This window comes from Arvicanthis niloticus, chromosome 1 (genome assembly GCF_011762505.2).
Source record: "Arvicanthis niloticus isolate mArvNil1 chromosome 1, mArvNil1.pat.X, whole genome shotgun sequence".
In the NCBI taxonomy this organism is placed as follows: domain Eukaryota; kingdom Metazoa; phylum Chordata; class Mammalia; order Rodentia; family Muridae; genus Arvicanthis; species Arvicanthis niloticus.
The window spans coordinates 110,727,492-110,748,805 of NC_047658.1; the positions used below are offsets into that span (position 1 = coordinate 110,727,492).

The window sequence follows — 21,314 nt, forward strand, 5'->3', positions numbered from 1 at the left end:
CCTTCTACATGTGGTTCCCAGAAGTCAATGTATTTCCTGTAGAAACAGCTCTTCCATTCTCTATGGCAACCAATAGCCATGGCCTGAACTACAAAAGGGACCTGGTCCCTCCTCACGGCCCTGCCATCTGTCCACATGGCTGTAATGAATACATGATCACAGATAGGAACTGTGGGCAGTGTTCTCTGACTTGTACTGTGCATGACCTGCCCAGCTGTACATATCAGACCTGTATCCCCACCCTCCCCCCCCCAGACACACCTGCTGCAGGTAGATATTGTCATAGGAGGGTCCATTTGAGGTATACTGGAACTCTTCTTCCCTGTGCAGAAAACACATCTGAAGAGCCTGTGCTGCTTGTACTTGTGTGCAGTCAATGAACACTGGGAGGTTTTTGTAGAACAGGGAACTTAGGGGTTTTTGCTTCCAGGATACCCACACTGAATGCTTTATACACCTGGTCAGTTACAGGGGAGGGAACAGGGCTCCAAAAGAAGCCTGAATGGGGTCACCCAGGAGCAGTGTGTGGAGTATGGGAGCTTCAGATGTGTCCCAGTGAAATGTAGACAGTGCCCTTTGGGTTGAATCTGAAGGTAGATGTGCTGGGGAGCCACACAGTCTACCAGGCCCTTAGGCAGTGTTGGTTCTTATGGTAAAGTGCTTGGGCAGTCAGTGAGGCTGAATTATCCTCACCCAGGGCCAGGTTACTGGTCAACAGAGGAAGGGGCTGCTGAGAGAGTCCAGGAGAGGCCTTCCCTCCGGAGTCATCTGCAGCATCTCCCACCCAGTTCCCCTCTACCATGCGTTGCACCACTGCCTTGGGTCCTGCCAGCCCCTGGGCATTCAGGGTGGTCTGCAACAACTCACTGTCTCTCAGGAGATCAAGCCCCTTGAAGAGAAGGAGGCATTTGCTTCTGGGTAAAGCACAAGAGGGTGCTTGGCAGCTTGAGGGCCGCGTTCCCAGCACTGAGTCTGTCCACAGTGGTGTGTCTCGTCAGTGGAAACTCACTTTCCATGCCTAAGTCTTTACCCACTCTTTTCAGGATGGCAAATGTCTGAATTTGGGGTGTAGGCCCAAAGCCTGTTTGTGGTTAATGGTGGTGGGCACATGGTGGGGCTTGGCTCCTGAAAAACACATCATGGAGAAGGGGAACTGGGAGTCATCTTCCAGGAATGGGAGGGGCTGGGAGGAGGAGGAGGTCTGCACACACAGGGCTGTCACAGCAGAAAGCTGGTAGGAAGGTCTTGGACGATCGGGATGTGGGAGAAGGCTCTGGCCTGGGGTTGTAGAAGCGGAGAGTAACATGGTTACTGCCTCCAATAGCAGCTCTTTAACTGAAAATAATCCCTGTGTGTTAGAGCTGACTGCCCACCAGGGGCTGCCCTGAGAGTACAGAGTCCTTCTGTTCCCCCCTCTGCACCCCACCCATGGCCATGCCTGTGGTTGTGGTTCTCAGACTATAGAGCCTGATCTAAGGCTTAAGAGGTCAGAGTGACCTTGGGTTTAGCATCACACTTGGCTTTGAACCATGCTCAGTGACACACCTGCCCCCCTACAAACAGTCAGAAGGAGACAGCCAGTCCAGTCAGCACAGCTGACCTGAGGAGGTTCCTGTGACTGGTGTGAGGAAGTGTCTGGATTCAGTCAGGTTCTGCTGGCTTCCGGAAGGCCTCCGTGGCTTCTTCCCTGAGCCAAAGCCAAAGTGGGTGCTGTTGCTCACCTGTGTAGAGGATCATGTGGACACTATGTCTAAGACTCTCATGTTGGGGCACCAGCCCTCAGCCACTAAAGCACAAAGAGAGAATGGGGTGCTAGACTGGGCTGAACACCAAGGCCTCAGAGAGACCCCTGTGGCTAAGAAGGGGCATAAAGAAGCCACAGGACTTCTACTGGCTAGCCACTGAGTGAGCATTAGGCCAAGACAGGTGGCTTCCTATGTGAAAGCTAGAGGAGAAAGGAAAAAGGTCTTCAGTAAGGGACCTGAGTCTATATTCCAGATACTGAGGGTGGGCACAAAAGTTCAAAGATCGAAGGGTCCGGCATAAGCTTGCTTCACCCAGTGTCTTGTAAAGTGCCTGAATCCATGGCAACAAGTCCCATCATACCCCAGCTCTCCTTTCAACCATTACTGTGATGGCAGGTCCTGGCTGCCAGCCAGGGCCTCTCCAGTTACTGACCACACTTGAAAGGGGTTCCCTGGGGCATTGTCACTAAACCACACTATCATGGGTATAATGGCATCCAACCACAGCAGCCTCAAGTGACTGTGGGCTGTCCTCACAGCCAGTCGATATGGGGCACAGCAGATCTAGGGTCTGTCACTTCCTACAGGCCAACCCAATGACTCACCCATAGGCTCTCATCACCCCTGCGGGACCTGCAGAGCAGGGGGCTTTGAGAACTGAGTAAAAAGGGTCTCACACACCAGGATCCAGGAGGCTGGCAGGATATGTCAGCAGGATATGTCAGAGCAAGGTTTTAGGTGAACTTCTCAGCTACCTCTCAGACTTCTGTGACTTGTCATCCTACCTAGACCACTGTGCTAACAGCTTATGTCACTGCCCAGCCTATGTTACCTCCCCCATAGCCAATTTCCAGAGCACAGATTCTCCCTGGGGCATGAGTAGCATGACCCCGTGATGGGTAAACTGTTGGGTGACTTCTGTGACCTCGACCATCAGTCTTGCTTGCCCAATGGGAACCTTGGAAAGGCACCACTCTGTCCTTACCTGCTTCCAGGTGTGTCTAAACCAGCAGACCACTGGCCACATGCACCCAAGGCAGCTTTGAGTAGGGCCAACCTAAAATTTTATACTTGTACTCAAATATTGTAAGATTATTTTGCCATATTTTTTTCTTATAACTTCATTTCCTGAACTTCATAATTGGTAATGTCAACATAATGTCACAATGACAAAAGGTTGGTCAGGCCTGCTAGACTGGTTAGAAGGGGCTGTCCTGCTCCTCCAGCTCCAGGGTGCCCTGTCCTAGTTAACTGCTATCTGCAGGCCAGACCCTACCTAGGTCCCGTGCCTCCTGCAGAGTTCCCTAGGGAACTCTGGGACTCAGAGCCATCAACGATCTTCACTCCCAACCTGCGTTTCACCCACAGCCTTCTTCCTCTGTGTCAGGGGCTCGGCTCCTCCTGTTGTGATTTCTGTCCACTATGTCCTGTGTCCTTCTATTGGGACTCTAGAGAAGAAAACCCTCTCCCTCCTTCTCCAGCCCTCAACCTCCAGACTTCCTGCCTTCTGACTTACTTCCGGGGGGCGGGGGCAATGGCTGATTCTGGGATGCAGACAGCCCTGTCTCCTGCCCCAGAGCAGCCACCAAAAAAAGGCTGGCAAGGGCCAGAGTTGGTAGCTCTCAAGTCATTAGGCAGCATCTTTTCATCCTGTGTCCCCTGTGTGCACCTCTAGGTGGACAGTCAGAGTTCTGTTAATGTTGGTGACAGGCAGCTTTGGCCGGAACAGCAAAGTTGGGGCTTTTTAGTCTGTTTCCTTTAAAAATGGAAATGCTATACAAAGAGGTGAGCGCGGTGGTTCTTGGTCTTCCTTGCAGTGGGGATGCTGCTGCCCTCGGTGTCCTCAGCAAGGCATCTTCCTCAGGAGGGAGCCACTGCCCTCCTTGGCTCTGGCGGGACTGAAATGGCCTGAGCCCCTTACTCCCTCACCCCTCAGCGTTGGCCTCCGTAGCCGGGAGAGACACAGAGCAGGCGGCTCCCCCTCCCGCCGGCCACCAGCCCAGCCTGCGGTTCCTCTGCTCTGCGCGGGATGACGCCCAGGCAGCAGCGCCGGTCGCACTGTGGGCTCATCAGATGACTGTGGGGGCTCCTGCTGCACACCACATTCCCTAGGACGGGGGAGAGGGAGGGAGGGGGCGCTGGCTGCAAAGCACAGGTCTCTGCATCCCCAGTGCCTGCTGCTGGCTCGAGCACAGAACAAACGGAGAGAACCTGATCTCCTCTTTAAGCCCCTTCAAGAAATAGCAAAGCAGCTGTCTTGGTTATTCCTCCGGCTGATTTCTTCGGCTTCCCTGGAAGATGCGTCTGGCCGAGACAGGCCTGGGGACCTCCTTCACCACGCTGCTGCCTCTGCCGCCGCCACCACCACCCGGGCCACTTACTTTCTTTGCTCTGGGCGGCGGCGTCCTGGCCAGCCCCCGGGTCTCTTGAGCTGGGCCCCCTGCTCCCCCAGCGGCCTGGGCAGCCCCTCTAGCATCCATGACTCCTTCTCCTGGCTGGCTCCCGCGCCCGCCGCCCCCCTCCACATCCCACTGTGCCCCGCTCGCCCATCCTGCCACCCCCCCACCCCCAGCTCCTCCTGCACCGAGCTGCTGCCCAGGCTCCTCCATGCTGCCTGGATCTGAGCTGGGTGATTAATTGGCTGTGATGATGAGCGTCCCCGGCGGTGGAGCAGCCACCGTGATGATGACCGGTTACAATAATGGTCGCTATCCCCGGAATTCTCTCTACAGTGACTGCATTATTGAGGACAAGACGGTGGTCCTGCAGAAGAAAGACAACGAGGGCTTTGGATTTGTGCTCCGAGGGGCAAAAGGTGAGTGTTCTGGGATCCCTTCCCATGGTGTGTGTGTGTGTGTGTGTGTGTGTGTGTGTGTGTGTGTGTGTGTGTGTGTATCACACACAGGCTTGTATGAAGAACCTTCCCCAGCTTGGAAATAAGCATGAAATAAGCATTTTCCTGGGGGCACTTGGTTGCTAGACAACGATGCTCTTTAACATTCTGCCTTCCTCAGAAAACATCTAGGCTTCCTGCAGGCATGTTTTTAATTTTCCATCTACAGTACCGCTCCAAATGAGCTGCTCTCTCTCCCTCCCTCCCCCCACCTCTTTCTCCCAATCCTGGGGAGACCCTGCAGCTTGGGCTTCAGTTTAGTCACAGTGTGCAGACTCTCAAAGCTCCTGGTCTCTGATACCCAGAATGGCCCAGCCCAAGTTTGAGGCACCCGGAAACTGGCCTGTGTTAGGGGTGGGTTTCAGCTCCAAAGGTGGCAGGTGTCTGCCAACTCACCTCTAAGGTGACTTTGCAAAGGCAAGGAGAAAAGAAGGTCCCCTCTACCATCAACTAAGCTGGCAGCACCACACACCCTGTGGCCTGGGAGTGGGAGGCTCTGGGACACAGCTCAAAGCAGTGCCCCACGCCTGCCCCTAGTGTGGGGCTTCCCTTCCCAACTACAGCAAAATGGCATCAGTTTGCTCTAGAAGAGGCATCTGCCCGAGGCAGGTGGAGGTCAGCCATGTGGCAGTTGTACCTGTGCAGGAGACATCCTTCCCTGGCTAGCTTGCCCACCTGCCACAGGCTCTGGCCGCCCACGGCAATCCATCCAAAAAGAGAAGAGCAGAGTCTTCTCCACCCCCAGGGTACAGGTCCATGCCTGTGTGATGTGCCTTCCCCTCCCCCAACCTGGGCATCACACCTTCCCACCCGTCCACCCCCGGCCTCTCAGGAGGACCAAGAAAGTCCTTCAGCAGCCCCATGGGCCCCAGAAGCCCAGCCTAGCTCTGCTGAGAGGTATGTTGGTCATGTGATGGTCATAGAAAGACAGGTCCCCCCTGGAGAGAGTTCAGAGCAGATTCCAAATCAGCAGCCACCCACTGGGTCAACATTGTTCTCTGTCCCTGTTCCAAGTTGAATCCCCTGAGTTGCAAGTCTGTATAGCTGTGAAATTGGCAGGCGGTTTCAGTATGGTCTTTCCCTAGCTCTGTGTGGTAGAGGAAGGAACTTTTCCATTTTTAGAACTGAAAATGTTTAGTCATTGATACTTTTAAAGAAAATGACAGACATGTAGACGTGTACCACAGACCACTTTATTCCATGGTTTCAGCAGAAGGGCCAAGAGGCATGAGGGGGTCCTGGCATGCACCTGGCTCCGTGGCTTACATTAGTACTGATGTGCTTGTGAGTAAGGAACCCCTCTCTGGGTCAAGCTAGCCAGGACCACTGCCTCCCAATGGAGAATGCAGTGACCCTCTTCCTCCCAGGGTCCCATGGGCAGGTGGGATGACCAACTTGGAAAACATCCCCCAGACTCAAACACTGTGTTTCTCTGTCTTCCCAGCTGATACCCCCATTGAGGAATTCACACCCACGCCGGCATTTCCAGCCCTGCAGTACCTGGAGTCCGTGGATGAAGGTGGGGTGGCATGGCAAGCCGGACTAAGGACCGGGGACTTCTTGATTGAGGTAGGGCACAGGTGTTTGTATCACACTGCTTGGGGAGAGCGCCGACTCTCATGTGAGAGAGGATCGTGGTTTTAAGCACAACCATCCAGATGGTGGATGACTTAGGCCACATGGCTTGTATTTTCTTGAGTGTCCCCTACCCCCTGAGAATGAGTTTTTTCCTCTGTCCCTGATGTTTGAGTGTTTTCGTGGTTCTTTGGTAGGAGAAAGCATACGTGGAACTTGGCCATTGGTCTTCAGGAGGAAGATGGAGACATTGTCATGATGCTGGTGCCACACGCAGATCTGTGGGTGGCTTAGCTCTTAGTCCATAAATAGGAGGGGAGTCCTTGCCTGCTCCTGTGTCCTAAGGGCAAGTCACCAAGCCTTTGTGTGGTGTTGACTAACATGAAGTGTGCTGTGGGTGGCTAAGAGTTGTTTGGTCTATGTTCAGTGCATGGTTGATGGACCACAGAGCATGGGGCTGGAGTGGGGGTGGGGAGGAGCTGGAGTAGGCCCAGAGAGACTGGAGAGGAGACTACAATGTCCAGAAGCTATAAAAGCTAATTTTCATTCAAACCCCAAAGCAGGGTAATGTTTGGTCATTTGAGGAATCTTCTTGTGTGCAAGTATCGGTGTCTGTGCACAACACCTGCAGTTGTATGTTGGTGCCAGTGAGGAGGTTGCATCCTGGTGCTTCAGGGCATCCTGCCTCTTTGCTGGTTTAGGTGTTACTTTGGATCTCACTATGCGAGACAACTTGTTACTCTTTGGAAGCAGTGTGAATGAGCGAACATGCGCTAGGTTGGAAGGATGGCCTTTTTAATGCTCTGATAGACCCAAACGGGCCTAGTCAGGAGCTTTTTGTTTCCCAGGGTTCACTCAGAGTCTTGCCTCAAGTTTGTCAGAAATCACACACAGGTGGAGATGATAAACAGGTGTATCTCACGAGCCAATTGGGTGACCTCAATGCACATCCATTAAGAGGATACCCTAGCCTGTCCCAGTAAGATGGCAAATTAAGCCTTTGCTCCATGTTATACGTCAGCTGCCCACTATAGTTTCCGTCTGTCCATCACAGTTTTATATCACTTTGGAGTTTGTTCACACTAGTAAGGGTGACAGGAATAGAGAGAGAAGAGATTACAACTGTTAGGAAGAGGGACCACTAAAAAGGAGTCATGTGTGGCTCTCATGTCACTGCTGAAAGACACTTTAAACTACTCTTGACCGCCCAGAGCCTGGTCTGAGTGAGGCGTGAGCTAATTCAGGTTTCTGTGGGTCAAAGCAGTTGGAATCACTTCCAGAATGGAGAAACCAGAGCCAGCTGCAACTCCTTGAGTTCATGGGGTTTGTAACCTCCTGGAACTGCAGACTGGGTTGAATCATCTTCTGTAGGATGCGGTTGTGACGCAAACCCTCTTCCTGTGTATGAGAGACACTAGAGACAGAGGGGGTGTGGCCTGGGGCTGGGGCTCTGAGTGGTGTGTGGGTGGCCCTGTGATGGCAAAGAAGGGGGCTCCAGAAGGTTGAGATAGGTTTCAATAATAAATGAGGGCTGCAGATGGATGCACACCCCCTGATGTTCAGCTCACTTGACTGTCTCTGTGATAAACTAGTCAATAAAAGAAGCCTGGGCCTCTGCGGTGGAAGTGCCTTGGAGTGGTACTTTTTCTGGGGATGTCCTGCGTACCACCCTACAATTTTCTGTTCTTATAGCACTTCATTTGACTTGTTTTTAAACCTCTGATATAGTAAGCTGCCTTTGGGAAACAGGCATTTTGTTCCAGTGGCCTCTGAGTTCCAGGATTCTAGGCTTGTCTAGCTTGGCCCCCAAGGCCTGTTAGGGCTTGTGTGTTGATCTGGGATTTTGTGCATGGCCTATGGAAAGACTTAGCACATCAAAGCCATAGCCCCACAAAGCTGATTGTCACATTCATACACTGATGATGGGGCTGTGGGGTACAGACCCCTGGAGGTGGCAAACAGGCTCCCCCTCTTCTACTTCCCAGGCTGCCTGAGATGGAACTCAGAATTTCTCTATGTTAGGTGCTTGGATTTAAGTCCGTACCTCCCCATGAGTTGTCTCCTTGGCTGCTGGCTTTTGCCATCAGGATATTAAAATCATTTATAAGCCCTTACACAGGCATGTGCTTCCCAGGGGACAACCGCTCTGTATTTGCCGTGAACGGTTTTCCATCTTGGAGAGATTGTTTTTAAAAGCTTTGTGTGTTCTCTTATGAATCTGTGTGAGGCGAAGCTGTCCCCTACAGCACTCCATGAAGCATGGGTACCTGTGGGCAAAGCTACCTCAAGTGCCAGCGTGTGATCCTCATCCCCACACCCTTTGGCAACTTTTTTCTCTGCTTCCTGAAAAAAAAAAAAAAAAAAAAAAAAAAAAACCTGCAAAGTATATCAGACTTTGTATTTGCTCTCTAAAATCACGAGCTGTGGTTTGAACCTTGGGACCAAGGGGCCACTTTAGAAGTGGGGGTTGACTTTTAACATCTCAAGTGTCCACAAACCTCCATCCCTCTTTCTTTAACTCGGTCAGATTGCCCTGACATTGTCATCGTGCCTGGTGCTGGAGCCCGTAATGAAGAGCTTCCTGTTGTACAGGATTTTCTCTAGTCTACTGTCTAGAATTGCTTTTTCTCTTGATAAAGTGTTAAGGAGAGAGTTTTTTTTTTCTGTTGTTTTGATCTTTCTGTCGTGACTACACTTCACTCTCAAAACAATGCTAAGATTCAAGTAAAGCCCTGTCGACCTTTTAAGTCTTTCAATATTTACTTTGTTTTTGTGTGAACAAGTGCACACATGTATGTGTGCTTGTGTATGTATATGTGTATGGGCACACCACTGTGCTCACCAAGTAGGGTCCAGTTATCAAACTCAGGTTCTGAGGTTTGGTGACAACTGCTCTTATCTATTGAGCCTTCTTGCCATCCCCTTTGATAAGCTATCTTGAAGTCACGGATTAAAAACAAAAGCCCCTGGGGGTGAGCATGAGAACTCAGCTCTGAGTGAGGGTGTGTATGTGTGTGTGTGCACCCCATGTTTGAGGGCTTTGACTACAGTCATTCTGTTCACACACTCATCCATCACTGCTCAGAGCAGTGTGGCTACAGGCCCCCAGTGTACCAAGGTCAGAAGATATTCTTGCTCCTTGTAGAAGTGGCCCAGTGCTGATGGAGAACCCATTCAGCTCCTCTGAGACTTGAGAGCAGCTTTCCATGCTTACACTACATAGTAAAGGCTTTGTCCATGGTTGTTAGACTAAATCGCTTAGGGAATCATGACAAGGGAAAACATCTGGGCGCGCTTAGTATAGGCAGTGGGTTGGTTTTGTTTCTGCGTTAAAGCATTTTCTGTCCGTGATGATAGAGTTTGTAGAAACAGAGCCCTGTGCTAGAACACTGGTGACTGTGTCTCTACGTTTTTCTCATTAAGAGACTTGACAACTGGCCCAGTAACAATGGCTAGGAAGGCCTTCAGAGGACATGGAGTGGCTGGGAAAGTGCTCTCTCTGTGCAGCTTGGGTGAGAGGCTGGGGATTTCAGTAGCCAAGAAAGCCATAGAAGGATGTGCATGGCTGGCACAGGAAAAGGAGAGGAGAGCTGGCTGTCATTGTGATGTCCTGTAGGCTCGTGGGCTCATCCTCTGAAACTTGGCTGCCATCGCCGTCACCAAAAATGCCTGTTAACGATGCAAGGCCTGGTCCCAGACCCTGCCTGCTAGGCCAGAACAAGTGGGAGTTTGGGCACAGTGCTTTCACAAAACTGAGGTATGAGGCCAGGGAGATGGGTCTCTCAAGAGAGTACTGCACAAACTTGTGGGCCTGAGTTCAGATCCCCAACACCTATGTAAAAAGTGGGGTGCAGAGGTGCATCTAATCCCAGCACTGGAGAGTTGAGACAAGAGGACCCCGGGGCTCAGTGGGCAGAACTGAAATACTCCATGTCTTATTAGTAGCCTTTAAACCAACTCACCAGAAAACACACAGTAAGCAAACAGCATCTGTTGCAAGTACCACCGAAGGCCCATGTCCTTCCTCACTGTCATTAAGGAACACCGGTCATGGTCATTTCTCCCTCTGATTTGCACAGAACTTTAAAAACCAACCTCTAAAGTCATTATTTTGTTGTAGAAGAGAAAACTGAGGCACGGAGAACTTCAGTGACTTCTCATGAGGTCACACACTTGATTATGTTAGACACTCGGCTCTGCCCAGACTGCTGAACTGGATGCCCTCCACTTCCTAGAGCTGAGACCCACACCCTTCCCCCACCTGTGCATAATGCAGGAAGTGAGGCAAAGGGCATGTGCCAGTTTTTTTTTCTTTTCAAATTAGCAACCATTTTTCAGAACCATCGTACCTGTTGCTGGTAACGACACATTTGTGTTGTTAGAGCAAAACAGAGTGCCAGGAATTCTGGGGAGGGCAACATGGTAGCATGTTACCGGAAGCAGAGAGCCGAGCGGGTAATTTCACATCTAAGATTCTATCCTTAGGGAACTGCGTTGAAAGCAAGCAGCATGCACAGCACACAAATAAAATAATAAGAGGATGGGAAGGAAGGACAATCAACATCTGCTATGGCTCCATGAGGGAGCCGTTCACAAAGCCCTACAAGGAGCCCTCCATGTGCATGGGGTATAATGCAGTTCTATTTAGTGAGCAATGCAGAATCAGAATTATCTGCATAATCCATCTACTGGCAGGGAGGAAAGCCTTGCCCCACCCCCACCCCCAGGGGATTGAAGAACACCCTCCACTTGCTTCAGACCTTTGTGTTTCTCAGCTTTTCTGCAGTGTTCATTTGTTTGTGTGTGTGTGTGTGTGTGTGTTTGTGTGTGTATGTGTGTGTGTGTTCATTAATTTTACAAATAGAACATTCCTTCGAAGGTTATGGAACGCTGTGCTGTGGAATGGTGTCCTGGTCTCCTGGGCCAAGGTGGCATGCATCCAGAAAAGGGTTTTCTGGTGTTAGTAATTGTCCCAGGCCTTCCCTCAGCAGCCAGCCCGTGCTGGGCTGTGAAAAACTCCTATGGTTTCTGTGATTGTTGTCTTAGCCCTGAAGTGGCCGATCTCGTTTTTTGTGTTAATTTCCCTAAATAGGTTTTTCTTTGCAATTAAAGCAGGCGGCAATATTCTTCATCCTCGAACAGCCACGCTGCAGATCGCTAATTACCTTTTCCTCATATTAAACACTTGCATCAGCGATGCCTGGAACCGTTTTTTATAATCTCTGGTTTATATTGAAGGGGGGATGCTAAGAGGGATGTCCCAGGGTTCTCCTTGGAGACTTAGTGTGTTGTAAAAGCTTTCTTAGGTGGGTTTTTAAAGATGGGACTTGTCTCACACACATCTGCCTAAACCATTACTTCCAACTCGTTTGAGCCAGCATGGCAGCTTCTGCTCCTTCTAAGACGGCATCCCCCAACCTCAGACCTCAGCAAGGCTTGTGGGAAAGGCAGCCAAGACCAGTCAGTCCTAGTATTCTATTGAGAGCATTATTCATAAACATATGAGGGGGCTCACCACCTGATTGGTAACATGTGGTACTGAGAATTAAGTCACCTGAGATAAATTGCATGTTAACCCGGGCTCTCCAAGGAAGATTGGAGGTCAGAAGTTCTGGGCACAAAGCTAGCATTTGTCAGTATCTGTTGGTGTCTTGTCTTTCTGCCTCATTAATATTCTTGACTCAGAACAGAAGACTGGAAAACATTTGTCAAACAAATAATAATAAGTTATAATGATGGTGAATGATTTTGTGTTGGCAGTGACCCCTTCAGATGTGTACCATTGTACAGTGACAAACACAAGCCAGACTAGGTGCCATTCAGTACAAGACCCTGTTAAAGCCTCCCCAACCCTCTGGCAGGCAAACTTGGCTTATACCTCTGCTCTCTGCACTCACCACCCTGCACAGTCCTGCCCTGTCACGGGCCTGGTTTTCACATAATCTTGAAGTTTCCATTTGCCATGCATATGCTAACCTCTAGGGACAAATCCCAGGGTTAAGGAAAAGCCTTTCTGTGGCTTCCTTGGAGCCAAGTTCCCTCTGGTCTAGACAGAAGCTGCACCTCTTAGTTCACTACTTCTCTGTCTCTCTCTGTCTCTGTCTCTGTCTCTGTCTCTCTCTGTCTCTGTCTCTCTCTGTCTCTGTCTCTCTCTCTCTCCCTCTTTCCCTCTCTCCTCTCTCTTTCTCTCTCTCTCTGCCTCTCCCCCTCTTCCCGCTCCCTCTCTCTCTCTCTCTCTCTCTCTCGCTCTCTCTCTCTCTCTCTCTCTCTCTCTCTCTCTCTCTCTCATCTTTTGGAATATCGCCAAAGACTATCACATGCCCACTGGTGACCCCAATGGCCAATGTAGAAATTCTAGTCTCTGTCTCCTCCTAACTCTTTATATTTTATTAAAACAGTGCCCATGGGCACTCAATTCAGTATGAGGAACCAGGCACCAGCAGACATTAGCAGGGCTAGGGCTGAATTCCTGGCCTGGTGTTGTGTTTGTGCTTGGGTTGTCAGCTTTGGTTCACATCAAAGATGAGCAGTGGCTGTCTTCGTCTCCCTCTTGAGTGTGGAGTGTATCTGTTCCCATAGAGCTGTATCTTCTGGCCAAGCCATTGCAGTCTGCTTGCAGAGGATCACAGCATTAGAAATCTTTGTCATTCTAGGACTGCAGCCATGAGAGTGAGATCCCCAAGGCTGTTGACATTGGGTTCTTTACTCTTGAGAGTTTGAAGTGGCTGTTTCTCTTAGGAAAGTCCCTGGTCATCTGGGAAGCCAGATTCTTTTACTCCAAACATCCCCAGATCCAGAAAACCGATAGCCTTACCTTCCATATTGACCAAGAACAGGTGGTTTTTGGCTCAAAAGTAGCAGAGAGATTCTGCTGAAAGGGTGGATGCAGGCTGCTTCACCATAGCAGCTCCAAAAGCTTGGCTCTTTCATTGTGGGGTTCTAATTTGAAGCATCAGTGATTTCAATTTCAAGCTAAAAAAAGATCCCGAATCACTTCAGGGGACCATGGTTGCTGTGCTCAGACTCTGTGGGATTGGCAGATGGCAGTGCAGTAGGTTAGAGAGAGAGAGAGGAACCATGGTCAAGGACACAGGTTACTCAGCCAACCCAGGTCTGAGTCTGGGCTCTGCCTTGTCTTAGCTGTGTGAACTTGGGCACATCACTCACTTCAAGTCTTTCAGTTTCTGTAAATAAAGACACATGAGGAACTTACAGCATAGCTCCTGACACTGTGGCTGCTCAACAGATGTTGGGAAAAACTAACATCTGAAAACCCAATTCACTGATTCATTTCTGCAGCTGATAAATGGGTTCCCAGGAGGTATTTGGCTGGAGGAAAAACAAGAATTAGCCACGGCTTCTTGGGAGCTCACAGTCTAGAGGGGAAACAAAAAGAAAGTTTGTACCAGGGAAAAAGACATATTATTGCCTCCAGGCTTTAGTGGATAAGAAAGGTCTCCACAGTTGGTGTGGAGGAGGGAGAGCTTGAGCTTAGAGGGTCAGTAACATCCAGGGTGAATGTGGGCAATAGACAGATGTAGTGGTACTGACAAAGGCTGGGACTGGTGCATTAAGGCCTTGGATGGTCCTTTGAGTAGGTGCAGCTGCGGGTGGCTGCGGGTGCAGGAGAGCTAGAAGAAGGTACAGGCAGATGGTAACAAACCAACTGCTTCAAAGCGGAAGCACTGCCCGTGGTCCTGAAAAAAAAACAGCTCTTTGGGCTTTTCTCTGTCCGTGGTGCTGAAATGGACTTTATTTCTAAAATTCCCAACTCTCCTTCCTTTATCTTCCATGGAATCCCTTCCCCACCCCATGTCCTTGGCGTGTCCAGGCATGGAAAGTCATTACTTTGAGGCAAAGCTCATCTGCTTGGTAGAGAATTCTCTTCCACAAGGATGCATAGAGAATCTGGTGTGGCAGAGCATCTGTGGTATCCTGTGCTTTGTGCCCGCCTTTGCCTTGTTGCTAAGGTCTCAGCTCACATGCCAAACTCCCAAACAGGCCTTTCCAGGACCATCTGGCTGCCCCTGACGCTCATGCTCATGCTGCATGATTCTGTCACTGTCAGAATCATCTCCAGTGTCGGTTGGGTGGTTGACTTCCCATCCATTTCTTTGTACAGTGTCTCTCCCTATGGGTCATACACACTGTCAACACAGCACCTGTCATATAACAGAGGTCTTAAAGTGTGAATCTGGTGGTGGCCAGCCCTGGGACTCTTGCATTACCATCTTTCAGATAATAAAACTGAGCCTCCGGAAATTACCTGGGACCTCAGGGGAGGCTTGAGTCTTGGCAGCCTGCAAACCATGTCTCTCTTTTTGTGTGTCTGGTCAGTGCCCTGGCTAAGTCCTGAGTCATGTGATTGTATCTTATTTCCATCCATCTCTACCTAATGTATCTCTACCCTGTACAGACTGTAAAGATGAGGTCCTAAGGAGGCAGACGAATATCTCCAGATTAGAAGTTTGGGGTATAGGGTCCTCTGATGGACCCATTGGTTAACCCTGGAAGGAGAACACAGGGACCTTTTTGCCTTCCATCCATTCTACCAAACTTCCTGTCTCTCAGAGTGCCTGGCAGGAATCTTGTTAGCATTGATTTGTTTCTGTCTGTGGTGCCCTTTTGTGCTAGGGAGTTTTATGATCCAAGTGGTTAGGTTGGTAAATGAACTGAAGGAAGGGTGTGGGCCAAATGCCCTGTAGGACTCTAATTGATAGGGCTTGTCGGCCCTGGAAGTTGTGTGTGCACATCAACACTTGCAGAGATGAGATGAGAAGCAAGAGGAGACAGAGGTGTGGAAGCCACTGGGTAAGGCTGTGGGAGTCAGAGAATGGCCTCTGCAGTTTAGTCCCACAGGATCAACCACGCATAATTCACTACTTTTTCCCAACTAGTCTGCCCTGGGTGGGGCAAGATGAGAGAGAGTGGGGGCATAGGAACCTCCATCAGTATGATCAAGGCACCCAGGGCTAGTGTTTTGTACAAAAAGAGTTATTACTTTTATGGGTGATGGTTGTTGTTGTTTGGCCCTGGAAAGGGCAGAAACTGCCTAGCCAGGCCAGGTGTGTACATCCCCCAAGGGAGAGTTTCCCCGTGTAACCTGCCATGGGGTGTGGTCTCTCTCATAAGCTGTGAGTATCACAAGGGCAGAAGCTGACTCGTTCTGACTGCCCTGTGATAAGTCCTAGGCACTGGGGATGGGATCAAAGCCAAAGAGAAAGGTAATTGGTCCTTGAGTTGACCAGAAGTCTATGCTACAGGTAGCCAGAACTAAGCTGGCTAACTAGGACTAAGTCCTGACTAAGGAGGAATAATGAGGCCTGAGCATGGCAGTGCCGGGCAGGCCAGTGCCTGCTGGATGCCTGAATTCCAACACAGTAACTTAGGTTTGGGGTTTTCCTAGACATACACCTCTCTAATACCATTCTGGCTATTTTTGACATGGTCTTCACCATTGCTAACTCTTTAACCCTCACCAAAATGGAATTCCCAAGTCCCAAAGATACTGGAGCATAGTGGTGTTAGCATAGGGGATAGCAGCCTCAGATCACAGAGCTTCGGAGTGGCAGAGCTGGGATTTGAACTGACCTGGTCCCCTTACCAGTCTCTAACTATTGCACATTTCAGTCTCTCTGCTCTTGTGGGTTTAGCAGCTGAGATGTTAGTCCTGGGTACCATTGTAATTTCCTGTCTCCTAGGGACTGTTACCAATGTCTCACCTGGTCCTACCATCTGTGCTGTGTCTGCAGCTCCAGGGAGAAATGTCCTGTCCTAGAAGCTGGCCCTTGCCTTAGCCTACAGGACCCCAAGGTTTAAGGTTTCAGCCTCAGAATGGGTAGCTCCTCACTCTTCCCTTCACCTAACTTGACTTGGTCCCTTGGCTTTTTGCTGATCCAATGATATAACTCTGCCTCTGGTTTTTCCCCCATGTTCCTTCCCTCCTGCTGGGACACTCCCCTCTTTTTCTTACCATTGTTCCCTGAATTTCTTTTGGCTTTCTTACCTAAATTGCATGAACTCCCCCAGTCTCCTGCCTCTGCTAGGAATGTGTCTCATCTCCGCATTGCCACGTGTTGTGTTTGCATGGCATGCAAAATTAATGGTGAGTGTCTCTCACCAGAACCTGAGTCCATCAGAAGCTGAAAGCCTCAGTCACAGAATGTCAGTTATACAGGTGATACAACAGACAGCCATGATAAGGACCTGGAGAGACTTTGGATCCTTTCCCCACAAAGAGATAGTTAGTTGTTTTTTCCCAGATTCACATACCCCAAGAGTACCAGGAACCCTAGGGATCAACACAGAGCAGTCCAGCCTTGTCTGACAGTGTCTAGCTCTCTACTCCACACCCATTGCAACCTTGGCATTTTCAGAGGTTGTGTGTGCTGATCTCAAAAGTATTAGAGATTTTGTTAAAATTCCACTCCTACTCTGACTGGTAATCATCTTTCATTAACTCTTCTTCATCCTGCCTTGAGTAAGTCATGATCCACACACACAAGAAAGGACACCAGTGAGACAGGAAGGTGAAGGGACCGCCAGGCAGGGAGTATATGCAGCACAGTGTGGGTCACAGGGCACCTTTAAAGTTTTATCTTTCTGGTAGCAATGCATGTTATCAGTCATCCTCACTTGATTATCTTTATTTCCTTGGCTAAAATATACACTCTAGAGCTGGAGAGTTCTCATTGCCCTTGCAGAGGACCTAGGCTCATTTGCCAGCACCCACATCAAGTGGCTCACAACTGCCTCTAACACTAGCTCCAGAGGATCTAATGCTTCAGGCACCTGTACTCAAACATGCACAAAGCTCCACACACATGTACACATAATAGTTTTTAATTGAAAAAAAAACGCATGCTGTGAACATTATGCATTTTAAAAGTATACAATGCAATGGCTTTTAATATTTAAATTTTATTTATTTATTCATTTATTTGTGTTTGTACATGGAGGGGGACTTCTGTATCCTATTATACATGTGGAAGTCAGAAGGCAACTTTTGGGAGTTGTTTCTCTCTTCCTACCATATGTGTTTTAGGATTCTGCCTCAGATCGTCAGTCTTGGTAGCAAGTCCCTGTACCCAGTGGGCCATCTTCCCATCCTCAATGGCTTTCTCATTCAGCACTGCCATCACAACTGTAGCTCTGGAACATTATTATCGACCCAAAGATAAATCCTGTTGCTGTTGATCATTACTCCTCATCTACGTGTCAGCCCTCAAAATGACCTCTTCTTGTTTCCTCTTTCTGGAGGCTGGGGGTACCTACTCAAGACATTTCAGACATAGGACAAGGCAGCATGGCACCTTCAGGGATGCTTAGTGCTATCAACTTGATAGAATGCAGAATGACCTTGGAGACAGTCCTCTGGGCAAGACTGTGGGAGGTTATCTTGAGTCCATTAATTGATGTGGGAAGACCCATCTTGACTGTGGGAGGAACCATTCCCTGGGCAGGGGATCCTGGGCTGTATGAGACAGGGAAAACCAACTGAGCACTACCAAGCATGAATTCTGTGCTTTCTGTTTCTTGAGTGTGTGGGGGATGTGACCAGCTCCCTCGAGCCCTTAGGAAATGCCCACCACTGCCCTGCACCTGTGGCTTCCCAGCTATGATGACTGTAAACCTGCAACTGTGAATAAAAATAAACCCTTTCTCCTTGGGCTGATTCTATGAAGCTATTTTACCACAGCAACACAAGAAACTAAGACCCATCTCAGGACCGCTGTTTATTGGTTTCATCCATGCCATACCATGCATTGGTACTTTGTACCTTTTATAGGTAAATGGACTTCATGATGTGGCCTGATCACATCAAGGTGCCCATTCATCATTCAGAGGAATTTTGGGTTGTCTCCACTTCCGTCTTTAATACATAAAGCTGCCACTGTGGTTTGTAGCTTCCTCTCAAACCTCACATGCTGGAGAGCAGGGAGATAGCTCAGTGGATGAGAGCACTTGCTGAGGACCTGAGTTTGGATCCCAACACCCATCCAAAAACGAGATGTGGCCTGTAACCTCAGCACTGAAAGAGGCAGAAGAGGGATCTTTGAGGTTCGCTGGTCACTAGCCTAGGTTCAATGACAGACACTCTTAAAGGGAAATAAAGTTAAAAAAAGAAGAAGAGGAGGACATCCAGTGTCCTCCTCTAGCTTATACCTGCCTGTGCAAGTGCACACGCACACACACACACATACACAGAAAGAATTGCAGTATCATGCTTTCCTTGTTAGAAACACTATTCTGGGATCCATACTGCTATGTTGCTGTTTGGGGTGTAAAATGTGGATGACCCTTGTCACCTATCTACTGGTGCTCTTTGGGGGGGGGGGCTGTGGAGCCCTTAAAAGGTGGAAACTCACTGGAAGAAGCAGGACTCCAGAGAAAGGCTTCTGGGTGTTATTTCCTGGTCTCTCTTGCTGTCCCATCTCTGTGTCCTAGTCAACTGAGATGTAAGGCAGATTCTGTGCATTCAGATACCCACAGAGCCACCAAGCCATCCCCATCATGCTGGACAGGAATCATCTCAAGCCATGAGCCCAATAACTCATCTCCCTAAAGTTGTTCCCACCAGTTATTTGACCACAGTGATGAGAAAAGCACATGTGTGCTGGTGGTCTTAAGAGATAGGCCTTTGGGAAGTCATTAGTGCTAAATGGGGATGGTCCATAACAGCCTTTGTGGCTGTATATGAAGAGGAAGAAAGATCTGAGCTGGCACACTTGTCCTACCTCACCACACCATGACCCGACACAGACCTTCAACCAGATGTGGAGCAGATGCTGGCTCTGTGCACCTAGAATCCCCAGTCTCCAGAACCATGAGTCACATAAACAGCCATCTACTATGAATTTCTTGGGCCCAGGCATTTTATTACAACATCTGAAGATGTAGCAAAGATGGCTTCTGGGAACATTTGTATTCAAGCCTTTATCTGAGCTCTTGTTTTCAGTCTGTTCACACCCGGGGAGTAGAGTCGCTGGATCACATGGCCAGTCTGTGCTCATCTGCAGAGCAGTGCTCACTGTCCACTTAGGAAATATCCACCATGGTCCCTCACTGTGCAGAAGCAACGGTGACTGGAGAAGAAACAAAGCCTGACCCACAGAGGCCAAGCTCAATGCACCACAATCTCACCACGCTGACTGCAGGGAAATCATCAACTGCAAGAACACATCGTTAGGTGGAATGTCTGTGTCTCCCGAGCATCCTCTATGCAGCAAGCAGCTTTCTTGGAATTTCTCCTTCACAAACTCACACGCTCAATTTAGTTAAAATATTTCTGTCTTCTCCTTTTTCAGTACGAAGAGACTGAGATCCAGAGGACACTCTTGTCCACAGGGCCACAGCCAGAGAGTACAGAGCCCAGGCATCCTTGGCAGATAGTGTCTCAGAGCTTCACCTGGAATGGAGCTGTAAAGATAGTTCAGGATAAGGGGAGGTGCTGACTCAGCAGGTTGAGCATCCTTACAAAGTAAAGATCAGCTCTGTCCCTGAGAACAAGCAGGATGAGGAGCTATCAAGGTTTCTAAGGATTCTTGCATCCTTCCACTCTGGGTCTGGCTGGGTGCACATCCGTGTCTGAGGGTTGGTGCTTCTCTTGGCCTGTGAGGCTTGCTGGCTGCTGTTGAGTACAGTGATCCTCCAGGTCCTGGCTCATTCAGCAAGTTAAGCCTCTCAGTCATGGACCAGGATCAGCCAACATCCTTCTTGCCCCTAATGATAAAGGGGCACATGTCTGAGATCCAAAAGGAGGTGGTAAGTCTCCATGTGGCACATGTGGAGCATGAAGGGAAATGCTCAGTGAGAATGTACTGAAAGTGGTGCATCCATCCACACATCTGTCCATCTCCCAGTTCCCTTCCACCCTCCCATCCTTCCACCCTTCCACCTACTCACTCACCTGTTCATCCATTCACCCATCTATCCATCCAACCAGTTCCGATTCAACCAACCACCCTGTCATTCATCTATCCATTCAACCATCCATCCATCCATCCATCCATCCATCCATCCATCTATCCATCCTCAGATACATACATACATTATACATACATATATCACACATACATCGTACATGCATACATGCTCCCATCTAGCTACCCATCTACCCATCCATTCATCCACCCATCTTTTTATCTATGCACCCATTCATCTTTCTATCCATAAATAATTCATCCCATCCACTTAACCACCCATCAGTCTACTCGGAATTTATATCTCCATCCCTCCCATCATTCATTCATCCATCCACTCACCCACCATCCAAGGGTCCATCTAGTCATTCAGTTGGGGGTGTAACTTATTGGTTCCCACCAACCCTTCTTTTTCACATGATAAAGAGAAAGGAGCCTTAGCTGATGTGGTTTATTTGTGATGCAGAGACTAGATGATAAGGAAAGAGAGAAAGAGGAAATATGGGAATTTGGTAGAAGTGATAAAGTAGCCACAGTAAAAAGCCCGAAAACAGATCTTTTATGTACCGGTTGTGTAGAGTCAGGCCTCCAAGAGGTGGTACTATGTGCTCCTGCTCAGATCCCTATCCGTAGCTAAGAAAGACCGCTAGAGACCTGAAAACCTCTCCTTGGTGCATGGACCTTAATTCTCTGGAACTCCTTCTCAGCAGACTGGTGCCACAGTGTGCATCTGAGTTATATGCCTGTTTCTAGATCAGCTTCTGTATGTGGGCTGAGGGTTTGGGCTAGTGGCTGGTGAAGTAGTCATGGCTGAGCCCGGCAACCCATGTCTCTGTCTCCTCCACACTCAGAGCTCAAGGACTTCCAAAGTAAAAGAAACTTAAAAGTAAAACTTTGTAAAAGAAGAAAGTGGGAGGAGGGATAGAGAGATACCGGTGACGTAGTCACATGGGAAAGGCCCAGAGAATTCTATGCATTGGGAAATGAGCTGTAGCCACGAGGTACACCAGTGTTGATGGTGACAGCCTGCTTGTGCACCTGGGTTAGGACAGACTTGGGGGAAGGGCTGGCAGTGCCTTTGACCAGCTGGCCATGTTGAGCCAGGCACGTCAGACAGCCAGATGGACCTTCCCCATCCTGCCCGGAAGAGAGAATCATTCCAGTCCGAGGCACATGATG

The 21,314-nt window shown here is 49.3% G+C and overlaps 1 protein-coding gene across 23 annotated transcripts in view; it reads left to right on the plus strand.

Moving 5' to 3' along the window:
• Shank2 (SH3 and multiple ankyrin repeat domains 2) overlaps nt 1–21,314 on the plus strand; it is a 441,204-nt gene that overhangs the window by 304,413 nt on the left and 115,477 nt on the right. For all 23 annotated transcript variants that reach the window (XM_076914200.1, XM_034510387.2, XM_076914238.1 and 20 more), the window contains 2 exons: nt 4,478–4,560; nt 6,083–6,207. In XM_076914200.1, coding sequence (XP_076770315.1) covers nt 4,478–4,560; nt 6,083–6,207 — 208 coding nt within the window. The remainder of the gene's footprint in view (nt 1–4,477; nt 4,561–6,082; nt 6,208–21,314) is intronic.